This window comes from Pelecanus crispus, chromosome Z (genome assembly GCF_030463565.1).
Source record: "Pelecanus crispus isolate bPelCri1 chromosome Z, bPelCri1.pri, whole genome shotgun sequence".
NCBI lineage: Eukaryota > Metazoa > Chordata > Aves > Pelecaniformes > Pelecanidae > Pelecanus > Pelecanus crispus.
Window position 1 is genome coordinate 20,763,954 of NC_134676.1, and position 17,850 is coordinate 20,781,803.

The 17,850-nt window shown below is 40.2% G+C and overlaps 1 protein-coding gene across 1 annotated transcript in view; it reads left to right on the forward strand.

The window, feature by feature from the left end:
- Positions 1–2,056: 2,056 nt before the first annotated feature.
- DDX4 (DEAD-box helicase 4) overlaps positions 2,057–17,850 on the forward strand; it is a 29,699-nt gene continuing 13,905 nt past the window's right edge. The window contains exons 1-8 of the mRNA XM_075726417.1: positions 2,057–2,629; positions 5,805–5,868; positions 11,047–11,115; positions 11,564–11,638; positions 13,312–13,455; positions 13,777–13,860; positions 15,673–15,714; positions 16,962–17,104. Of these exons, the coding sequence (XP_075582532.1) occupies positions 2,057–2,629; positions 5,805–5,868; positions 11,047–11,115; positions 11,564–11,638; positions 13,312–13,455; positions 13,777–13,860; positions 15,673–15,714; positions 16,962–17,104 (1,194 nt within the window). The remainder of the gene's footprint in view (positions 2,630–5,804; positions 5,869–11,046; positions 11,116–11,563; positions 11,639–13,311; positions 13,456–13,776; positions 13,861–15,672; positions 15,715–16,961; positions 17,105–17,850) is intronic.

Sequence of the window (17,850 nt, forward strand, 5' to 3'; positions counted from 1 at the left end):
AAACACCTGGTGCAACTTGTGCCCTGCCACCATGGTTTACATTGAATTGTTAGCAGCCTTAGGAAAAAGGAGAAAAAAAAACCCAACTTGTAGCTCTGAAAAATCTTCTCAGTTGAACAACTTAATTACATTGACCATGTAATTTCTTGGCATTCACAAAATTTCATTGTTTGGCTTCTCCTGAAGTCGTGGGAAGTAATTTGGAGGCAGCAGATAATGTCTTACAATAAGAATGAAAGTAATGGAGGAAGAAAATAAGAACTCTCCAAGTCCATCTACTAGTTAGAGGCTGTGACATCTGATTGTATCTAAAATGATCTAAGAGATCACCCAACAGTGATTACAGATCTGCCACCATGACTGCGTTCATAGTTGCTCCCTATGTCTACCATTAAAAATATTCACCCAAGCTGTATCTCCCTGAGCAAGTTAGGGATTGCTGGACATGAAGTTAGGCTGGCAAAGCTAAGGGAATGGTAACGTGCTGATGCAAAGGAGGATGAACAATTTGAAAGCTCTCAGTTTGGCGTAGATGTACCAGAGTAGCACATCTGCCATTAACCATAAATTTCCCAGGAAAACAGACATACTGCTCTTTTTTTTAAAATGGACGTTCAAAAGAGAACTTCAGTGCAATGAAAATGGAAGCATTTTGGCTGATGAAGCAGCCCACTCTGTTCTCTTGGTTAGGCAAAAAGTAAAATGGCATGTTATGGAGTTAGCACAGCAGGTAAAATTTAGATCATGAGCCTCCCTCCTGGTTCCAGATGTTGCTTCAGGAACTTGTAAATAGCTTTATACACTTCCCCCTCAGAGATGCTCCCACTGCAAGTTCATTTTTGGACATTGTGTATCTTACTGATCACTTACTGAAAGCTAGTAACTCCAAGCAGCTCTCTTTGATACCTGCACTAAGACCAGCCTCATATATATCACCTAGTGGCACAGGTTTAAGCTCGCTGTAAGACAGAGAAACTGGTTCTTACATTTCTTAGCTGCTTTGCATTCTAAGTTGAACACAACCTGTGTCCTGTCCCAATATTCCTGAAAAATGAGCAGCTGTGAAGGGTAGAGCTTAACTGGCAATGAGTAAGGTGAAAATAACCAGAGCGTTAGTTGAGAGACCTCTCTCCAATAACCTCCAATTTGCTGCAGGAATTTGCCTTATTGTTGCCCAAAGCCTGTATACTAGGCATTCAGATGTTCACTGCAAAATTACAGAGCTGATGTCACTTCTCTGCAGCAGAATACATTAAAATTCTCAAACAGGCACACAGTTTTTCAAATAGCTTTTTTGATGAGGAAAATCTGTTGAACATGGTGGAGCAGGTTAACAAGTGTTTATCACATTTATGGAGTGATATATACTTCCTTTATGATTTTCAGAATAAGCATTCTGTATTATCCCACAGCACGAAAAGAGGTGCAGCAAAGTCATACACTGCACCAGCAGCTCAGAAACACAAGCAGAAGTGTCAGAGTACTTGCCACAATTTTTAATAGATGCGTTCCACTGATACAAGTCCTATCTGTATTATTCTGCACTTCAACATAAATAAAGCTCCTGAGCCAGGAATTTAGCTCTCTTTTTTTCTACCAAGTCAGGCATAACAAAAAACCGCGGGAAGAGGATGTTGTTCTTAAGCTTGGTGGTGGTTTGGTCTTTTTTTTGTTAATAAATAGCCTGTTTAACCTAATTAAACAACTTCCCCCCCCCCCCCCCCCCCAGCAAAGGGGTACGTTGTTAGCTGTTATGCTAACGCTTGAAAATTTTGCTTGCAGTAAAATGATTAATAGTAAATAATGGCAGTTCTGCCAAAGAGTGGATTTCACTTTTATTACATTATTTGTAAAATAAACCACACTTTAAACAGTCATCCACGAAGACATTAAGGAATATTCAGACGCTGAGAGAGCCAAGCAGGATCATCACCAAAGCACAAATGTGTCCAGGTACCACTGTCCTGCCTCGCCCCGAGCTCCCTTTTCCTTCCCCACGCACCTCGACCACCACGACGCCACCGCCGCTCCACGCAGCGATACACGCCAGGGTGCGATGCGCCCTTTCCCGCCCACGAAGCCAGCCCCCACAGCCCGCTCACGGCGCCGGCGGCCGCAGCCGCCCAACGCCTCAACGGCCGCGGCGCGCGGCGCCTCACCCCGCTGCAGCCAACCGCACACGCGCTCTGGTGGCGACCCGCGCTCCTATTGGCTGGCGGGCGAGGCACGTGACGAGCCGGCCACTGCACGTGGCGGTGGCGTTATTAGGGGCCTGCGTGAGGGGCGCCATTTCCTTTCGATACGGAGGTTCGCGGGTGGCGGGGAGGAGGTAGGAGCGGGGCTGGGCGCCTCTCTCGGGGAAGCGGGAGGCTCTCCCCCGAGAGGACACCCCCCGACACCCTCCCGCGGCCGAGTGGGGGTTGCGATGAGGACAGTGAGTGCTGGGGCAGGCAGGCTCAACAGTGTCCCCTGTGCGGGCGCTGCGGGGCCGGCTGGGGGCAGGCAGGGGGGCGCCACTAATGTGTTTTGTCTCCTGCAAGCAGATCTGGCAGGGCACAGCATGAACCAAGAGGACTGGAATGCAGAGATGGGGGACGAGGCATCACCTAACCTCCCACCCCTTGAACAGGTATGGGGTGGCAACTGTTGGGCTGTATCATGTTTGCTTCTCTTCCCCTTGCTCCCACCCCCGGCCCTGCGGCCTAGGTGGCTGGCAGGCTGTGGCCCCCTGTCCTGTGATTCCTGAAGCACCTGGAGGAACTTGCCCTTAACTTGTGCATTGAAAAGACAGTGTTTTCTTAACAAATAGTAGCAGTTTTAGTCTCTCAAAATGTTCAGGTGCCTTGCCTTCCTGGAAATGCTGGCACATGGTCAGTGTAGCCAATTAGTGTTACTCTTCCAGCTGCTTATTGCTGCCTCCTTACATTGGGTTGTGAGAGGATGTGTACTTTTTGGAAAAGTATGTGGCATAAAAGTGACACGTACTAGTAACTCATTAATTATGATACATTGAGTACCTGTGTGGATAGGCTGGTGGACCAGCAGAGGCTGGAAGGGAAGCAGCAAAAACTTACGGTAGAAACTTAAAATGGCAGATCAGTTGTGGTAAGGGGCATTCAAGTAAACTTTTGTGACTGCTGAAAGGGGTGGTTGCTGCTGCCTGCCCTTTCTCCTTTCTGATGCATTCATGTTCCCTTATGTATGTCAGATCTAGTGTTTCTGAAGTTGTAAGATAAACTGGGAACAGATCCCTGTTTTTTGGGTGTTAGTGGGCTGCAGTTTCTCACAGAAACCAGATTGGTTTGATGGTCCTTATTACTGCCTGTTGAATAGTGAAAGAGCAGTGCTGGAACTGCATTATTGGGGGCTAGCAGAACCATGTCTTTTGGTGCTAGTTCTTGGCTGTGGGTTAGATGTGAACTGTAACTAATCTGTCTGCGCCATTCATGTCCTTTTAGCTGTTCCATTTGCTGTCTCTTTCTGCTGGCAGTCACTGAATTGCTATTTCTTTTTACCACAGTGACAAATAGAGCATCGGTGACTCTCTCAGCTGATCTCCATTGTTCAGTTAATATCGCCCTTCATGTTGTTCCCAAACTCTATGGTCTTAAATGCATAGCTACCATAGGAAGGGTAGTGCACCTCTTTGAGGATTGTAGATAGGACTTTGAATATCATTTGCAGTATGTTTTTGCAAATATGGTAGATGGCTGTTCACTTACTGAAAAGAGGAGGTTTCCTCCCCACCAGCAGTTTGCTTGCTGCTGTTTTGTTCAAGTACCAGAGCTTGTTGTATACTTTTGTGAGCTCCTTTCATTATATAATCTGAAGACTACTCTTCAATGATGGAGAAGTGGCTTAGATGGCCTTGACCACTGAAGCTGGTAAAGAGAAAATAAACGGAACCTCATCTTTTCTTGATAGCAGTGAGTTGTTAAATGGACTCATTTGCTTGGAAAACTGCATATTCCTGTAGAAAATGGGAATAAATGCATATAGAAACCAAGCTGACTTCATTGCATCTGTAGCTCTGTATATGTAGGTGGGTCTCATCATGGTGGTTGTCTCTAAAATAAGTTAACATGGTCACTGTGTTCTTTAAAGGGTTTCAGTCCTCTTGCTGTGTATTTTGAAAGTGTTTTTAATACCCAGCTTTTTAGGGAAGAAAAGCAAAGAGATTCATAGATCTTGACTGGGATTATGTGGCAGCTGTGTTTCCAGATCTGGATGGTTCCCAGTCTTGCTTCCAAAGCTCTCAGGAAGCTATTGTATATGCAGAAGTAGGTGGAGCTCTTGCATCCTCTCAGATCTTCTGTTTAAGTGGCTTCTGTAAGTTGCCTCTACTCTGCTCCTCTCCCTGCCCTCCCGCCTCCCCCCCCCCGCTGAAGTGAGCCTGGGCTACTACAGTGTTTGCAAACCCAGTTCACTTAAACTGAAACTGGAAAAGGGTGCTTGTAGAAGTTACTCTTGAGTTATATTCCTGGCAGGAGAAAAGCTAGAATTAGGTCAGGATGTAGTACATTTGTTGTACAGTTGTTAAACTGTGTGCAGCTTAATGGTCTCAAGAGTTTGGCAGCAGGTGAGAAGAATTCTTCAAATACAATTCCAGAGCTCATAGCAGGACTAAGATGATGTCAGGTACCTACTGTCAGGCCTAGTTCTGAGCTAAATCTTGTGTAGGAATTGTTCCTATTAAATTTGGCTATTTTTTTACATCTCAGCAAAATGCTTTGGTGTGAAATGAAGGATAAGATACAGGAATGTAATGAGAGACAGCTAAAGAATGTGTCGCTGCTTCTGATGTTGTTGAGTGAATACTGGTATCAGAAGAAACTGCAGTAAATTTAAGGAGAATCTGTAATGAATCTTTGATTGTTGGCATTGGTCTTAATGGGTATTTAAATTTAGCCTTGAGGATCAGGGAGGAACTGGAGAGGCATATGGCTTATCCAGATGGATGTATAAGGCTGAAGGTAAGGTTGCGAAAAGAAGAAATTACAGCATACACTTTCAGAACAGTAATTTTACCAGTTTGGGTTTAATTTCTTGTACTTGTTGCTAGCCACATTGAGAAGTGAAAGCTGTACTAATATCTAAAAGGCACAGTCCTGAAGTAAAAGATTTGGTGGTTGTATGATGTTCCTCTGTCAGCTGGTATTTTGGCATACTGGTACATGTCTGGCTTCCATTAAACAGGAGAAAGTTAAACATGGCCTTCGCTGGAAATAAAACTGACCATAAGAGAAAAATGTGAAAAGTAGGTGCTGTTGTGAGTTGCTTCAAACGGAGTATCTCAATCTTTGAATAAATGAGCAGGGACTGATGTATTTCAGGTATTTCCTTTTAAGATAATCTGTAAGCATCCTCTGGTAAAACCCTAGAAATGCTGTTACAAAATTGATTAAAACAGGTTTTTATTCACAAAACAAATGGTCTGAAAGATTGGAAAAGAAAAATACTTCAAAAGATTACAGTTTTGAACAATAAATCTTTCATATATTCAAGGCTTAAAATGTTTGTTGGCAAGGTGACAAAGCTGATACCTCCATAAATCAGTGACAGAAGGCAAAATAAACTTACTTAACTCCACATGTCAGCTGTGTATAATGTGACATTCAGGTGCAAACAGTATGCTATGTAGTATAGTGAGGTATAGTAAATTTAACAGAAGAGTCTGAGAGACTGCATTTCGGAAGGTGCAGATGGCAATGTCTTCAAGTGCAAGACTTAGCAACTGCATTTGTATGTATGTACTTTGCTTGGCCTGGGGTTAACATGACGTTGTGCCTTTTTTCTTTTTGTAGGCTAGCTTCTCTGAAAGACCAAATGGCCCCTCGCCTGACTTCAGTCCAAGTGTAGACTCATTCGGTATGTGAAAGGCACTCTTGATTTTACTGACATCTGGGGGAGTTGATCCCTTGAACAGTTTAGGAGATTAAAGAAAACCACAATATTATCATTGTGATATTTTCACATGTGTCCTATGGAATAAGCAACATCAAATGATATGGGTAACATAACAAGAAGACTTCCCTTTTGACCCTCAACTCTTCTTTATTTACTGGAGTTATATGTTGAATACAGTATATAAATTCTGGTGAAAGTCAATAGGTGTTACCTCACAAGCATTACAAGCTGTGCTAAACATGAACAGTATTGAAAATAAATGTTATATGCAATGTTGAGCAGTTCTAGTGATGTCCTGTCTGACAGTTGTGTTGGAAATGAGAAAAGATCAGGTGAAGTTGTTGAACAGAAACTTAGATTCATTTAAAAAAACCCAACAAAACCCACAAGACAAAACACTGATGTTTGGTATGAAGTTTCTGTAAAGCATTCTTGGTTTAATGAAGATGATGCCTTTATGAACTTAAACAGAAGTTTTCGATACAGAAGTTAGAAGAAATTTAGATATAGAAGATAGAAGTTTTAAATATGCCAAGCCAGGGTTGCTGCTGAAGGTCATTTGCCCCAGGCTTTCCTTTATGTGACTCTACAGTAGTCAGATCAGGAAACAGGTTTTGCTTAGAACTGAGTCTGGGATAAGGCAGTTGGGGTGTTCTCACTGTAGCCTCTGAACTTAGTGATGGTCTTTAAGACTGCTTGAAGATATTTTAACTTTAGTGAAATTCAGTCTGAGGTAAAAATTTTGAGCTTACATAATTCAGTTGGTCCAACCCTGGAAGAACAACCTAAACCTTATTTTAACAAATTGTGGTTAGCACAGATTATGTTGAAACCATAGAACCATAGCCCAGGTTGGAAGGGACCTTGAAAAATTATCTGGTCCAACCTTTCCTGGTAAAGGAAGCCCAGATGGAATTATCTAGCACCCTTTCCAATCCCATCTTGAAAATCTCCAGTGATGGGGACTCCACCATGTCCCTGGGGAGGTTGTTCCAGTGAATGGTTGTTCTCACTGTAAAAAATTTCTTTCTTCTATTGAGATGAAACCTATCCCAGTTCAGCTTGTACCTGTTGCCCTTTGTCTTCTCAATGTGGCTCTTTGTGAAGACAGAGCCCCTGTCCTCTTTGTAGCTGCCCTTCAAGTACTAGAATACTGTGATGAGATCCTTCCTGAGCTTTCTGTTCTTCAGGGAGAAAAGACCTAACTTCCTCAGTCTATCTTCATAGGGCAGGTTCTCCATGTGTTTATAACTGCTCATGTGTTTTTGAGCAGTTAGAACACAGCAGTATGTTTATTGCTGATGTCTCTCTCTCCTGCCTTTTAGTGTATAGCTGAAAGGCAGACTTACTTTCTCCAATTCATTTTCCCCAAGATGTTGGGAAATTAGGAAGGGCAGGAACAAGATATGATTTGTGCTACTTGAATTCTTCTGAATTTGGACAGTTACAGGAAGTAGAAAATTGGGAACACAGGCTTTGCATTCATCCTAGAACAGCAGAAATGCTTTATGAGGTCTCCAGGTTGCTAACTTCAGTAAAGGTTTGACACAGAACAAATGGGAAAGGCAGTGCTTGTGAAGAGAACTTGAATTGCAAGTTAGGTGGAAGTGAGTCCTGGAATGTCATGTTTCGTTTGTTCCAGCTCTTTCTGACTAGCTATGAGCTCTGCCTGCTGATTTTTCCATTACATACTGCAAAAATAAATGAGTATTCTCTGATTTGTACTCAACTCGCGGCAGAGAAGGCTTTTCCTACTGAAGGTCTTGCTTTCACTGTCATCATTAACCATTTATTCCTTTCCTGAGCTGGGCGTATTGTGCCATTTTAGGTCAGTGTGAGGAATTTCAAAGTGTCTGTTTTGGCTTAACACAATCTTTCTGTTTCTTCTTAGTTGATGGGGATCTCTACCAATGTTTTAAAGCATAGGTAATAATACTGAGATTGCTTATTTTTGCTAGATGTGAACAAACATTATTTGCTGTTTAAATAAGGACTTAAAGAACTAAAGCTTTTTGGAAAGTCCAGAGGTGAGGCTCTCAGTTAGTAAGATTATGCATCTTATCTTGACCTTGTTTAAAAGGCTGCGTCAGTATTGGGGATTCTTTCCCTACAACATGATGGAAAAAAGTGTCTTTTTTTTTTTTCTTTTTTCAGAAAAGGCTGCATGGGCCTTACTTCTTTTTTCCCTTGCAAAATTTCTAATTTATGAATAGATTGTACTTCAGCTGAATTCTAAATAAAGCTCTCATGAGCTGCTCTCTCGTATGCAATACACTTCTAGGCTCTGTATAGTTTATAACTATATTGTTAGTGATACAGCTTGCTTTAAATAGCATGAGTAGAGTTAGTGTGTGCAGGTTCGACTTTAATTTTGATTTTTTTTCCCCCATTGAAACAATATCTAGTAGTAATACTCTCGTGTAAATCCTTGTAAGGAGAATAAGCTAAAAGTAATATCTCATACTTTTAAATTACTTTTTTATAAAGCTTTACTTTGGCTTAAACAAGTGAATTTGTTCTTTGTGTTGCTTCTTCATGAAAACAAAGCTTTCTTTACAAGCTGACTGTTCTGAATTTTCAGTTCTGAAGGAACTTTTTTCTTTCCTGTTTCATACTCCTTTGGTACTTAATAAAAAAAAACCCAAACAACCAACCCACCACCCACAAAAAAACCCAAACAAAAAACAATTAAAAGTCTTGCTAAAATGACATTTGTTTAGTGTGTACAGGATTTGCGGGTGGATGTCTCTGGAACGGATTAAAATCAGGATTTTAAATCCCCCACGTACAGTAAGAAAATGTAAGTATGCATATGATGAGGAAATCAGTGGATCTAACAGCTGTTGTTCAGGGATATGCAGATGCAATGTTAGATTTTAATTCCAGTGAATAGGAAACAAGGATTCATTCTAGTCCCCTTAATCTATTAAATTTAGCGTGGTAAATGATACAGTGATGAATTAAACACTAGCATTTGGTACTTTGAGACTCCCTATAAGACCCGTTAGCTTGCAAACCTGTATAGACGTGAGTTGCATGAATAATTTGCACAGCAGGCGAATGATAGTTGTGAAAGTTGCTATACTTTCACCAATCTTAATGGGTTGGCTGGCAAGTAACAGTGCAGTCTACAGTTGAATTGGCGTAAAGTGCTAAGCATAGCAGACTTGACTAAAGAATGATTATTGGTTCTCTTCTGTTCGCTGTCTATAAATCTGTGTTTTTGTTTATCATTTTCATTAATAGAGGCAGTAAACACAGAGGGCAGCATGGTGAGAGAACTTATTAAAGCAGATGCCTCACTGATCAAGTATTTTGTTGGCACATGATGTCCTTTCCAAAAACTTTGAATATTGAATTAACTTAGTGTGCTTAAGGTGTGGAAGTCTTGGTGGAAGAGGAGTGATGGAATAAGAATGGGTTAGGATGGCAAATAAAAGGAAGAGAGTCCTCACCCCTTTAAAGGCAAATAGACTTGGTCAATGGAAGCCAATCTATTGTGGTAAACCATAAAAACACTAATTTAGATAATTGGTAAGGTGTTTTTGTTTCCTGCTTGTTACATACTACATGTAAACATGAATATCGGAATCTTTTATACTGGCTTTGCCACAAACTACTCGCTTAAATCTTCCAAGTGAGCAGGAACTCTGAACATTGTTCAGATTATTAAAGCAGCAGTTTAACACTTTGTTTAGTCTTGTACAAGCAAAGTTTCCTAATTGAATGACTTGGTAATGTACCAAACATCATCTGTCTTCTTTTTTTCCTTTATGACAAGCTCTTGTATACAGGTGATCTTCTCTAAGGAATGTGTTTGTCTTGTTGCGGAATGTACTAGTGCCTAGGTTTTTTTCAGAGGTAGCTACATCATTATGTTAAGGAAAACAGTAACAATCCATTTCCATGATGTGCCATATACGTGCACATCATGGAATTTTGTAGACTTCATGTTTTGATTTCAGATTTCATATCTTTATGATGGTGGCTGGTGTACCCTGATCTTGACTTTGATATTGCACAGCAGGGACTTTCATTTTTGTAGAATTACTCAGGTTGGAAGGCAACTCTGAATATTGGCTGGTCCAAATCCTTGCATAGAGTAGTGTCAATTATAGCAGGTTTCTCAGGGCCTTGTCCAGCTGAGTTTTGAGTTTCTCCAGGGATGGAGACTATACAAGCTCTCTGGGCAATCCACCTGGTGTTCAACCACCCTCAGAGTAAAAAGATTTTCCTTATGTTAAAATGGAATTTCCTGTGTTTCAATTTGTGCCCATTGCCTCTTGTCCTCTTGTTGGGTATCAGTGAAAAGAATCTGACTCTCTGCCATCTTCACTCACTTCTGTTAAGATGTAAGATCCTTTGAGCCTTCTTGTCTCCAGGCACAGCAGTTCCAGCTCTCAGCCACTCCGTGTATGACAGATGCACCAGTCTTTTCATTATCTTTGTGGTCCTTTGCTGGACTCGCTCTAGTATGTCAGTGTCTGTTTTGTACTGGGCAGCCTAGAACTGGATGCAACGGTCTAGATATGGTGTCATCAGCGGGGAGGGACCACCTGGCCCCACCTGCTGGCAGTGTTCTTCCTAGCGTAGCTAGGATGGCTGTTGGCCTTTACTGCAAGGGCACTTTGCTGGCTTATGTTCAATTTGCTATCCACCGCAGCCCTTTGCATGTTTTTCTCTGCAAAGATGCTTTCTAGCTGGTTGGCCCCTGTGTTTACTGGTGCCTGGAGTTATTCCTCCCCAGGTGCAGGATTTTGCATTTCTCTTTGACCTTGGAGGTTCTTGCCTGCCCATGTCTAGCATGTTTTGAGTTTCCTCTGAGTGAAAGACAGTCATGTGTTATATCCAAGTTTTGTTTGTCTGCAAACTTGCTGAGGGTGCATTCTATCCAATCATCTGGGTCATGAATGATGATGATAAACTGTGCTGGCCCCTGTGTCAGTCACTGGGGTACTCTGCTAGTGATTGTCCTCCAGCTGGAGTTTGTGCTGCTGATCACAATCCTTGGAGCCCAGTGGTTCAGCCTGTTTTCAGTCCTCCTTGGTGTCCAGTTCTGTAGGCTGTACTTCATGTGTTTGTATATAAGGATGTTATGGGAGACAGTCTTAAAAGCCTTATTTTCTTGTTGTTTTCCAGGTGCTGTTGAAAGATCTAACAGAAGTCAGCATATGCAGGATCATTTTGGAGGATATTCTAGGAGTAGAGGTAGGATTGCATGGTTAAAATTTGTAGTTTTGGGGGTGATTAAGCCTTCCTTTTGGACAAAACATTGAGAATGGAGGACCTTGCAACTGGTGTCCAGGTAGATTCTGGACAAATTTTAACTCAAATTTTACTGTGTTGGTAGCAGTACTGTTGCTGAGTGGTGCTGTTCCTTGTGGAAAATGGTAGTTACACCTGTCTTAAGCTTTGTAATTTTAATTCCTTTTTTTGTCTTATGAAAGGACACCTTCATCATGTGGTGGTTTTTTGTTGAGTGGGAGGTAGGCTACAGACCTGAGGTCCCCATCAGCCTGAATGATTCTGTAATTTTACCATAAAGTTTAAAAAAAAACCAAACTGAAACAACAACCCCCACACCACCACCCCACAAGCCTGCCCTGATGTCAAAGATAGCTTTGAATGTTAAGTTGATTCTTTTTTCTAATTATAGATACTGATGAATGTCTGAACAGACAGTGTCAACCAGTGAGTAGATTTGGTAGCGGAAGGAATTTTGCAAACAGAGGTAACTTTCTGGAGTGTCTGCAACTAGGTGTATTTGATACATTAAATTTTCCCTATTCAGGTACTCGGTTTTGTTTTATCAGAGCCAAATTAGTATTTATGACTTGGAGAGTAATAACAGCCCTTATTTTTGCATAATGTAGGCGCTCAGTATCACCCCTTAGTTTTGACTGCACAACATAAAATAGCCCACCGTATTTGCCAGAAGGCAGGACTCGACATTTAAAATCAATGTTTTGTTTACCTCTTGCTTTGAATCCATTCTCTCTGGAGAGGGGTATTTTTCTGATAATTTCGGTGAGTCATAATGTAGTATAAAAGGCAGCTGAATGTTAGTATTCACATATATGCCATATGAGAGAGTGTATTAGTGCTCTTCTGTGGAAGACCTGAAGGCTTTCTTTGGTATCCATAAAGCAATATTTAATCCCTGTCCTCTTCCTGCTTATAATGGCTATCACATAGCATCTGTCTAGGTAGTTCTGTGGCTGTAAGTGGGACTGGTTATAAAACAAGGAAGATGGAAACTCTAGGCCTTGTTTGGGCATGTTTAGCAAAAGTTCCGACCTGCAGAACAGCTGTGGAGCCACTTGAAGTTATGTCTGTTCTTTCAAAAAATTCTGCACCGTTTCTTCATCTCTTGGATTGATGCCCATTACGGTAGGGGAATGCTAGGCTTGTTTGACTAAGCAGGCAGCAGCATTTTGGTGGTGCTGTGGAATGATGATGAACAGTTCTGCTGTAGACTCTCCACCAATTGCAAAGTAACTCACAAGCTGTATTTAAGGTCTGTAGTATTTATGGGTGTTTATATTTAGACTGTCTTTTGCATGTGAGCCTTTAAGATGTGATTATTTTTTTTTATTTGGAAAAACTCAAATAACATGAACTGGTATGCACCAAACGTATATGGAGAAGGAGCTACAGATGCTGTGGTAGGAGAACTTTTTGGTCTCATTTAGCAGAAGATGCTCAGTGTCATTGCAAGGTGATAGAACAGGTGTTCAGTTGAATAATAAAGACTAAGGAGTAAATGACAATATAAGTTGACTGCTTGGATCTTAGACAACACCTAAAACTGTCCAATCTTCCAATCTAAAATGATGTACACCTTGTTTATGCATGTGGCTGTTTACTTCCTCTCCTGCCCCATCAGGAGGGTGACTAGGGAGAGGAGTTAGAAATAAAAATACACTAAATACCTGGCACTGCCTGTCGCAAGCAACTGAATAAGCAATTCTGAGTAATAAAAAAATAGAAATTGATAGATCTGAAAGGCAGGTTTTCAAATCCTTCCTCTGTAGGAGGCAGCAATTGCAATACTACATCACTCTACAGTACTGGTTATGAGAACTGAGAAGGTACAAATGCTGTCTGTTGTTCTGTGACTGAACCAGAGGACTGAACTGATCTGCATCATAACCAAAGAGTTGCAAGTTAGTAGTTTATATAGCATATATGCGTATAAAGTTGAATACTTCAACACTTAATATTTGTTTTACTTCTTGAAGCAAGCAATACTACAGGAGAGTGGTAGACTCTTCTTATCGTCATACTTTTTGGCAAAAATACTTCTCTTTATTTTTTCACATTTAGGCAAATCACTTAGTTTTATTGTACTTTTTATCTGATTTCATAAAATAAGGACCGCGAGGAATAATTGCCAAATAAAAGGCACTTCATCTGTACCTGCAAAACTGGGCAAACTAAGTTGTTGTGTGCTATGCTGTACTGTAGGTTTTCAAGAAAGGAACGTTGTAGAAGATTCACAAAATAGAGGCTTTAGAGGATTTCCTGGTGGCTTTGGACGAAGTGAGAGTAAGTTTTTTGTATTGACTGGTGTGTGTGGGAACAACATACATGTGGTCATTCTTTCTGGGTTTGCTTGCTCCCTGAGAAGTACAGATGTAAAGGTGAAAGCTGTGAAATAGCTTCTGTTCTTCAGCTGTATTGGAATGTGGATGGTGTCTTTGAAAAATAGTATCACTGGGAGTAATACAGCATAGGTTGGAGTTATAAAGAATCTGTTGTGGCTGTTGCATTGGAGAGTTTTTGGAGCAAATAGTATTAGCTTTAAGCATAGTAATTCATTATGCTAATTTTAGACACTATATCCACTACACTGTGTATTGCTTACAGGTATTAAAGATGAGCAAGGAGACAGACCTCAGTCTGGCATTTTTCTTGGCTCTAGAGGAAGAGGAGCATTTGGAGGTCGTGCAGGTGAGACTTCTTAGTAGGGTGGTGAACCTTTCAGATTTCCTCATTGCTGATTTGTGGCAATGCAATACCTTCTTAGCTTTGCTAAATGCTGTCACTGTGATGGTTCTCCCTGCCTGAATTAAGAACCTAATGCAAATGTTAAATAGCTTGCTTCCATGCCCCCACAAGACATGTTTGTAACTTGGATAAATTTTAATAATTAGATTTTCAAAGCTGTTGTCTTCTGTAATTTTTTTCTTGGTCCTACTGCTACTGGGTCAGTTAATGGACAATGAAGGAGAGGTGCTAACCCCAAAATTCAAAGCAAGCCTTAAGAACTAGCTCAGTTTTGAAATAGTCACTCTAGACTTTTTCCACACCCCGCCAGCCCCATAAAGGGAAGTATTGTTGTAGGTTTGTCCAGGCTGAAAAGTAAGGTTTGTAGCTCTGAGAGGCCAACTCTTCCTGATGACTTTATTGTAATGTTGGGGTTTTTTTCTGTCTACAAAGGATTTTTCCCTCATGGTCCTATCTTCCTTTGCCACTGATGCTAGTCTTAACTTGTAACCTATATGTTGTGCTACCTAGAGCATAGTAATCTATCTCTCACAAAAGTCCCATAAACCAAATTAGAAATACCATTAAACTAGTGCAATGGGTAGTGGATGGCTGATACTCTCAATGTAAGAACATTCTGTGTGATACTGGTAAAAGAATTTTTCACTGTAGAAAAGATACAATGATTAGTGTGTGTTTTCAGAAGTGCTCCTTAATATCCAAACAATTGATTTGCCTCTATTGACTTAGTTAAATTAAGTTTTTCAGATTTTTAATTCAAATAATAATTTTTAGAAAATTAAGTGTTTATAGAGGCAACATGCTAATACTCACAGAGGACATGACTGCATCCTTAACGCAGGATAGTTATTCCTTTTTCATGACCATTGTATAAAGTATTAGTCCGTGAAGACTGTTAAGGATATTGGTAGGCAGCAGTTGCACTAGCCTGTTCATGTGGAAAGATAATTCTTCATCAAGAGCAGTTTGTTGCATGGGAAGTATGTCCTTTTTATAGCAAGAGAATGTGTCTGGATCTAGCGAAGGAGCAGAGCATCACTGCTAGGCTGTTATGCTGCCTCCATCTCTGAATAGCAGTCATGTCACTCTAACAGAGCTTGTAGAGGTAAAGAAGGTAGAGCTATGCTGGCTTTTCTTAAAACAGTTATGCTTTTTGCAATTAGAGATACTGTGTAAGCATATTATATCTTCTGATGGAAAAATAAGTATTTAAAAGTGATTACACACACACACACTATATGTTGCATCTTTGCTTGGGTTCTCTGTTACTATCTCAGTGAAGCTGTGGTTTTACAGAGTTGCTTAAGAGTATTGCTGCTGAACGGAGCATTCCTGATCCAAGTCACAGTACTGGCTGCCTCTTTAGAACTGGTATTCATGTTTAGAGTTAATAATTAGACTTAGTACAGGTCAAGTATGGACTGGATCTGGTTTGTGAAGTCCCTCAGCGAGATGCTGTGTTTAATTCCTTCATGTTGTTACTGTGAGGTCCTGCTAAGCTCGGTGTTCTGATGACATACTCTTTCTGCCCTTTAAAACACAAATATGGGGCCTTTGTGTTTTGGCTTTTTGTAACTAAGCTTTCATTGCTTACCTAAATATTTCCAGTGATTCTACCAACCATATCAGAACCCACTGTTGAGTTTTCTAAGTGCCTCTAGTAATTTTTCAGTAAGGTTCTTGCTTAGATTTTCTCTCAAATGAGCTTTTTTTTTTCCCTAAAAGCCATTAACTTTGGAATGCTTTCTTTAACAGCAGCTTACAAAGAATGTGATGAAGAAATAGGTTCTGAAAGAGGTAAGTAGCTTCTTCATAAGTAACATGCCAGTTTTAATTTTCTTTTAATGCAAGGAATTTCTCTCACTTAAAGTTGCTGGAAGTAATTGGGTAAAAAAGAAGGTAGTGATAGGGGTGAAAGCATAACCATCTCAAAACTGTTCATGTAACATGAATTGCCAAGCAAATACTGTTAAACTCAGTATGTTTAAACTTTGTTCATCTTTAAATTACTGGGCAACACAGTGGTTGTTCTCACCTAAATAAAGACTAAGTTTCTGGAATAGAGTGCTGTAGAATTCCTCTGTTGCTGGCTGTTTCTTCTTTCTAATGGTAAAGTTTATCTACTTGAGACACAGGTGTTAGAGAACTTAATTGGCAATAGTGTAGGCATCTAAGTGATGATAGTCAATAAAGCTAACCACAAAGGAACAGCAGATTCTCAGTTGCAGATGCTATAACATCTGGGACGCTATTTTTGGAAAACAGTCTTGATGCGTTTTACAGAGTGCAAGTTAGTAAATAATATTTCATGATTACGTGCAGATCAGGTTGAAATGTATGATGAATAATGACTTTGTGACATGGATTTGAAGTGTTAGTTGGGATAATCTATTGGAATGTTTACTTACCTGCAGTGTTTTTTGCAAATGACTTTAGCCTTATTTTACTTTTCTCTTACTCTTTAAATGCAAAAAGATAAATAGTGAATTCCTGTGTTTTGCATGAATAATTTTGGTTCCTCATCCTTCCTGTCCCTGTGAAACAGCTTCTACTGCTAACCTTTTAGTGAGCATCAAATAATTAATTCTATACCTCTCAGTTTATTAGCTTGAAAAATACCTTAAGGAACATAGAACTATAAATATACTGCCATGAACAGATAAATTTTATCTTGTGTATTAATAAATGCATTGTTATTGAATAGGATAATTCATAGTATAATGAGTTTTTGTGGTAGAATTGGTTTTTGCATGATGGTAGAGATTAATTAAATTGGTGTCAAAGTAAGGTCTGGTCCTTGAGCAAATGTGAGACAAGAACGCTTTACAAAAGTGTGACTTACACTTGTAAGTGAGTTTTAGGTCTAGTAGTATAAAACTAAGTTCTAATAGAATTCATTTGTGAAATTTCTTTCCTTCCTGGAAAGTGGAGAGAAGTCTAAGTGACATCCCACTGAAATGAACTTCAATAGCTCCATACTTCAAATAGTTTTAGTTTAAGTTTTCTTTATATTGTTCATGAATTTGAGTGTTTCTGTTCTTAAGGTCCAAAGGTGACTTACGTGCCCCCTCCTCCACCTGATGATGAACAAGCCATCTTTGCACGTTATCAGACAGGAATTAATTTTAACAAGTATGATGAAAATGTTGTCGAAGTGTCAGGACTTGACCCTCCAGCACCATTACTGGTTAGTGAACTCATTAATATCAGGGTTTATGTTGAGTGTGATTCTGCAAGGATGTACACTGAGTCTAATATTCACTGCTAAAGAAAATACTAATAAAGATTTTGAATCATGCAGACCGTAGTATGTTGGAAGGAGATGCTGCCCATTTGAAAGATACAAATTGAATTCAAAATTACATTGACAAACTACAGAAATGGCCCAGAGAAAGTCATACTGAATGGATAGGAAGTATGGTCCTTAAATTGCAGAAAAATACCAGTTTAGATCTTGAAAGGAGGAGGTCTTTGGCAGCAGTTTCTGGGAAGGCTGGTAGAGTCATCTTGTTGAAGTCTGTTACTGGCGGATCTTTAACAGTGTAAAGGAACACCTGTCGGAATACTTTTCATTTGGACAGAGAGAGGTGTTTGAAGTAATTTCTATCCCTGTTTTCTGTGACTGCTGTTTATTGTTTAACTTCACTTCTACTCCATACCATGTGGGCTACTGTTTGGAAAAAAAAAAAGGCTCCTTTTAGGGGACGAATGAGGAAGAAGGGCGGAGGGCATAGTAGCACCTGTATCGAAAGAGAAGATGCAGTGGTTTTTTCCCCATCCATCTTCTGAAAGGTTTTCTCACTGAAGTTGAGTGATTTTGTAATGTATGATGCTTTTGACGGCCCTCGATAGGGATCTTGCTTTAGCTCCCCTTACTAGTTTTAGCACAGAGACTAAGTGTGTATCTCCTATGTGAAATCAAACTGAAGAGTT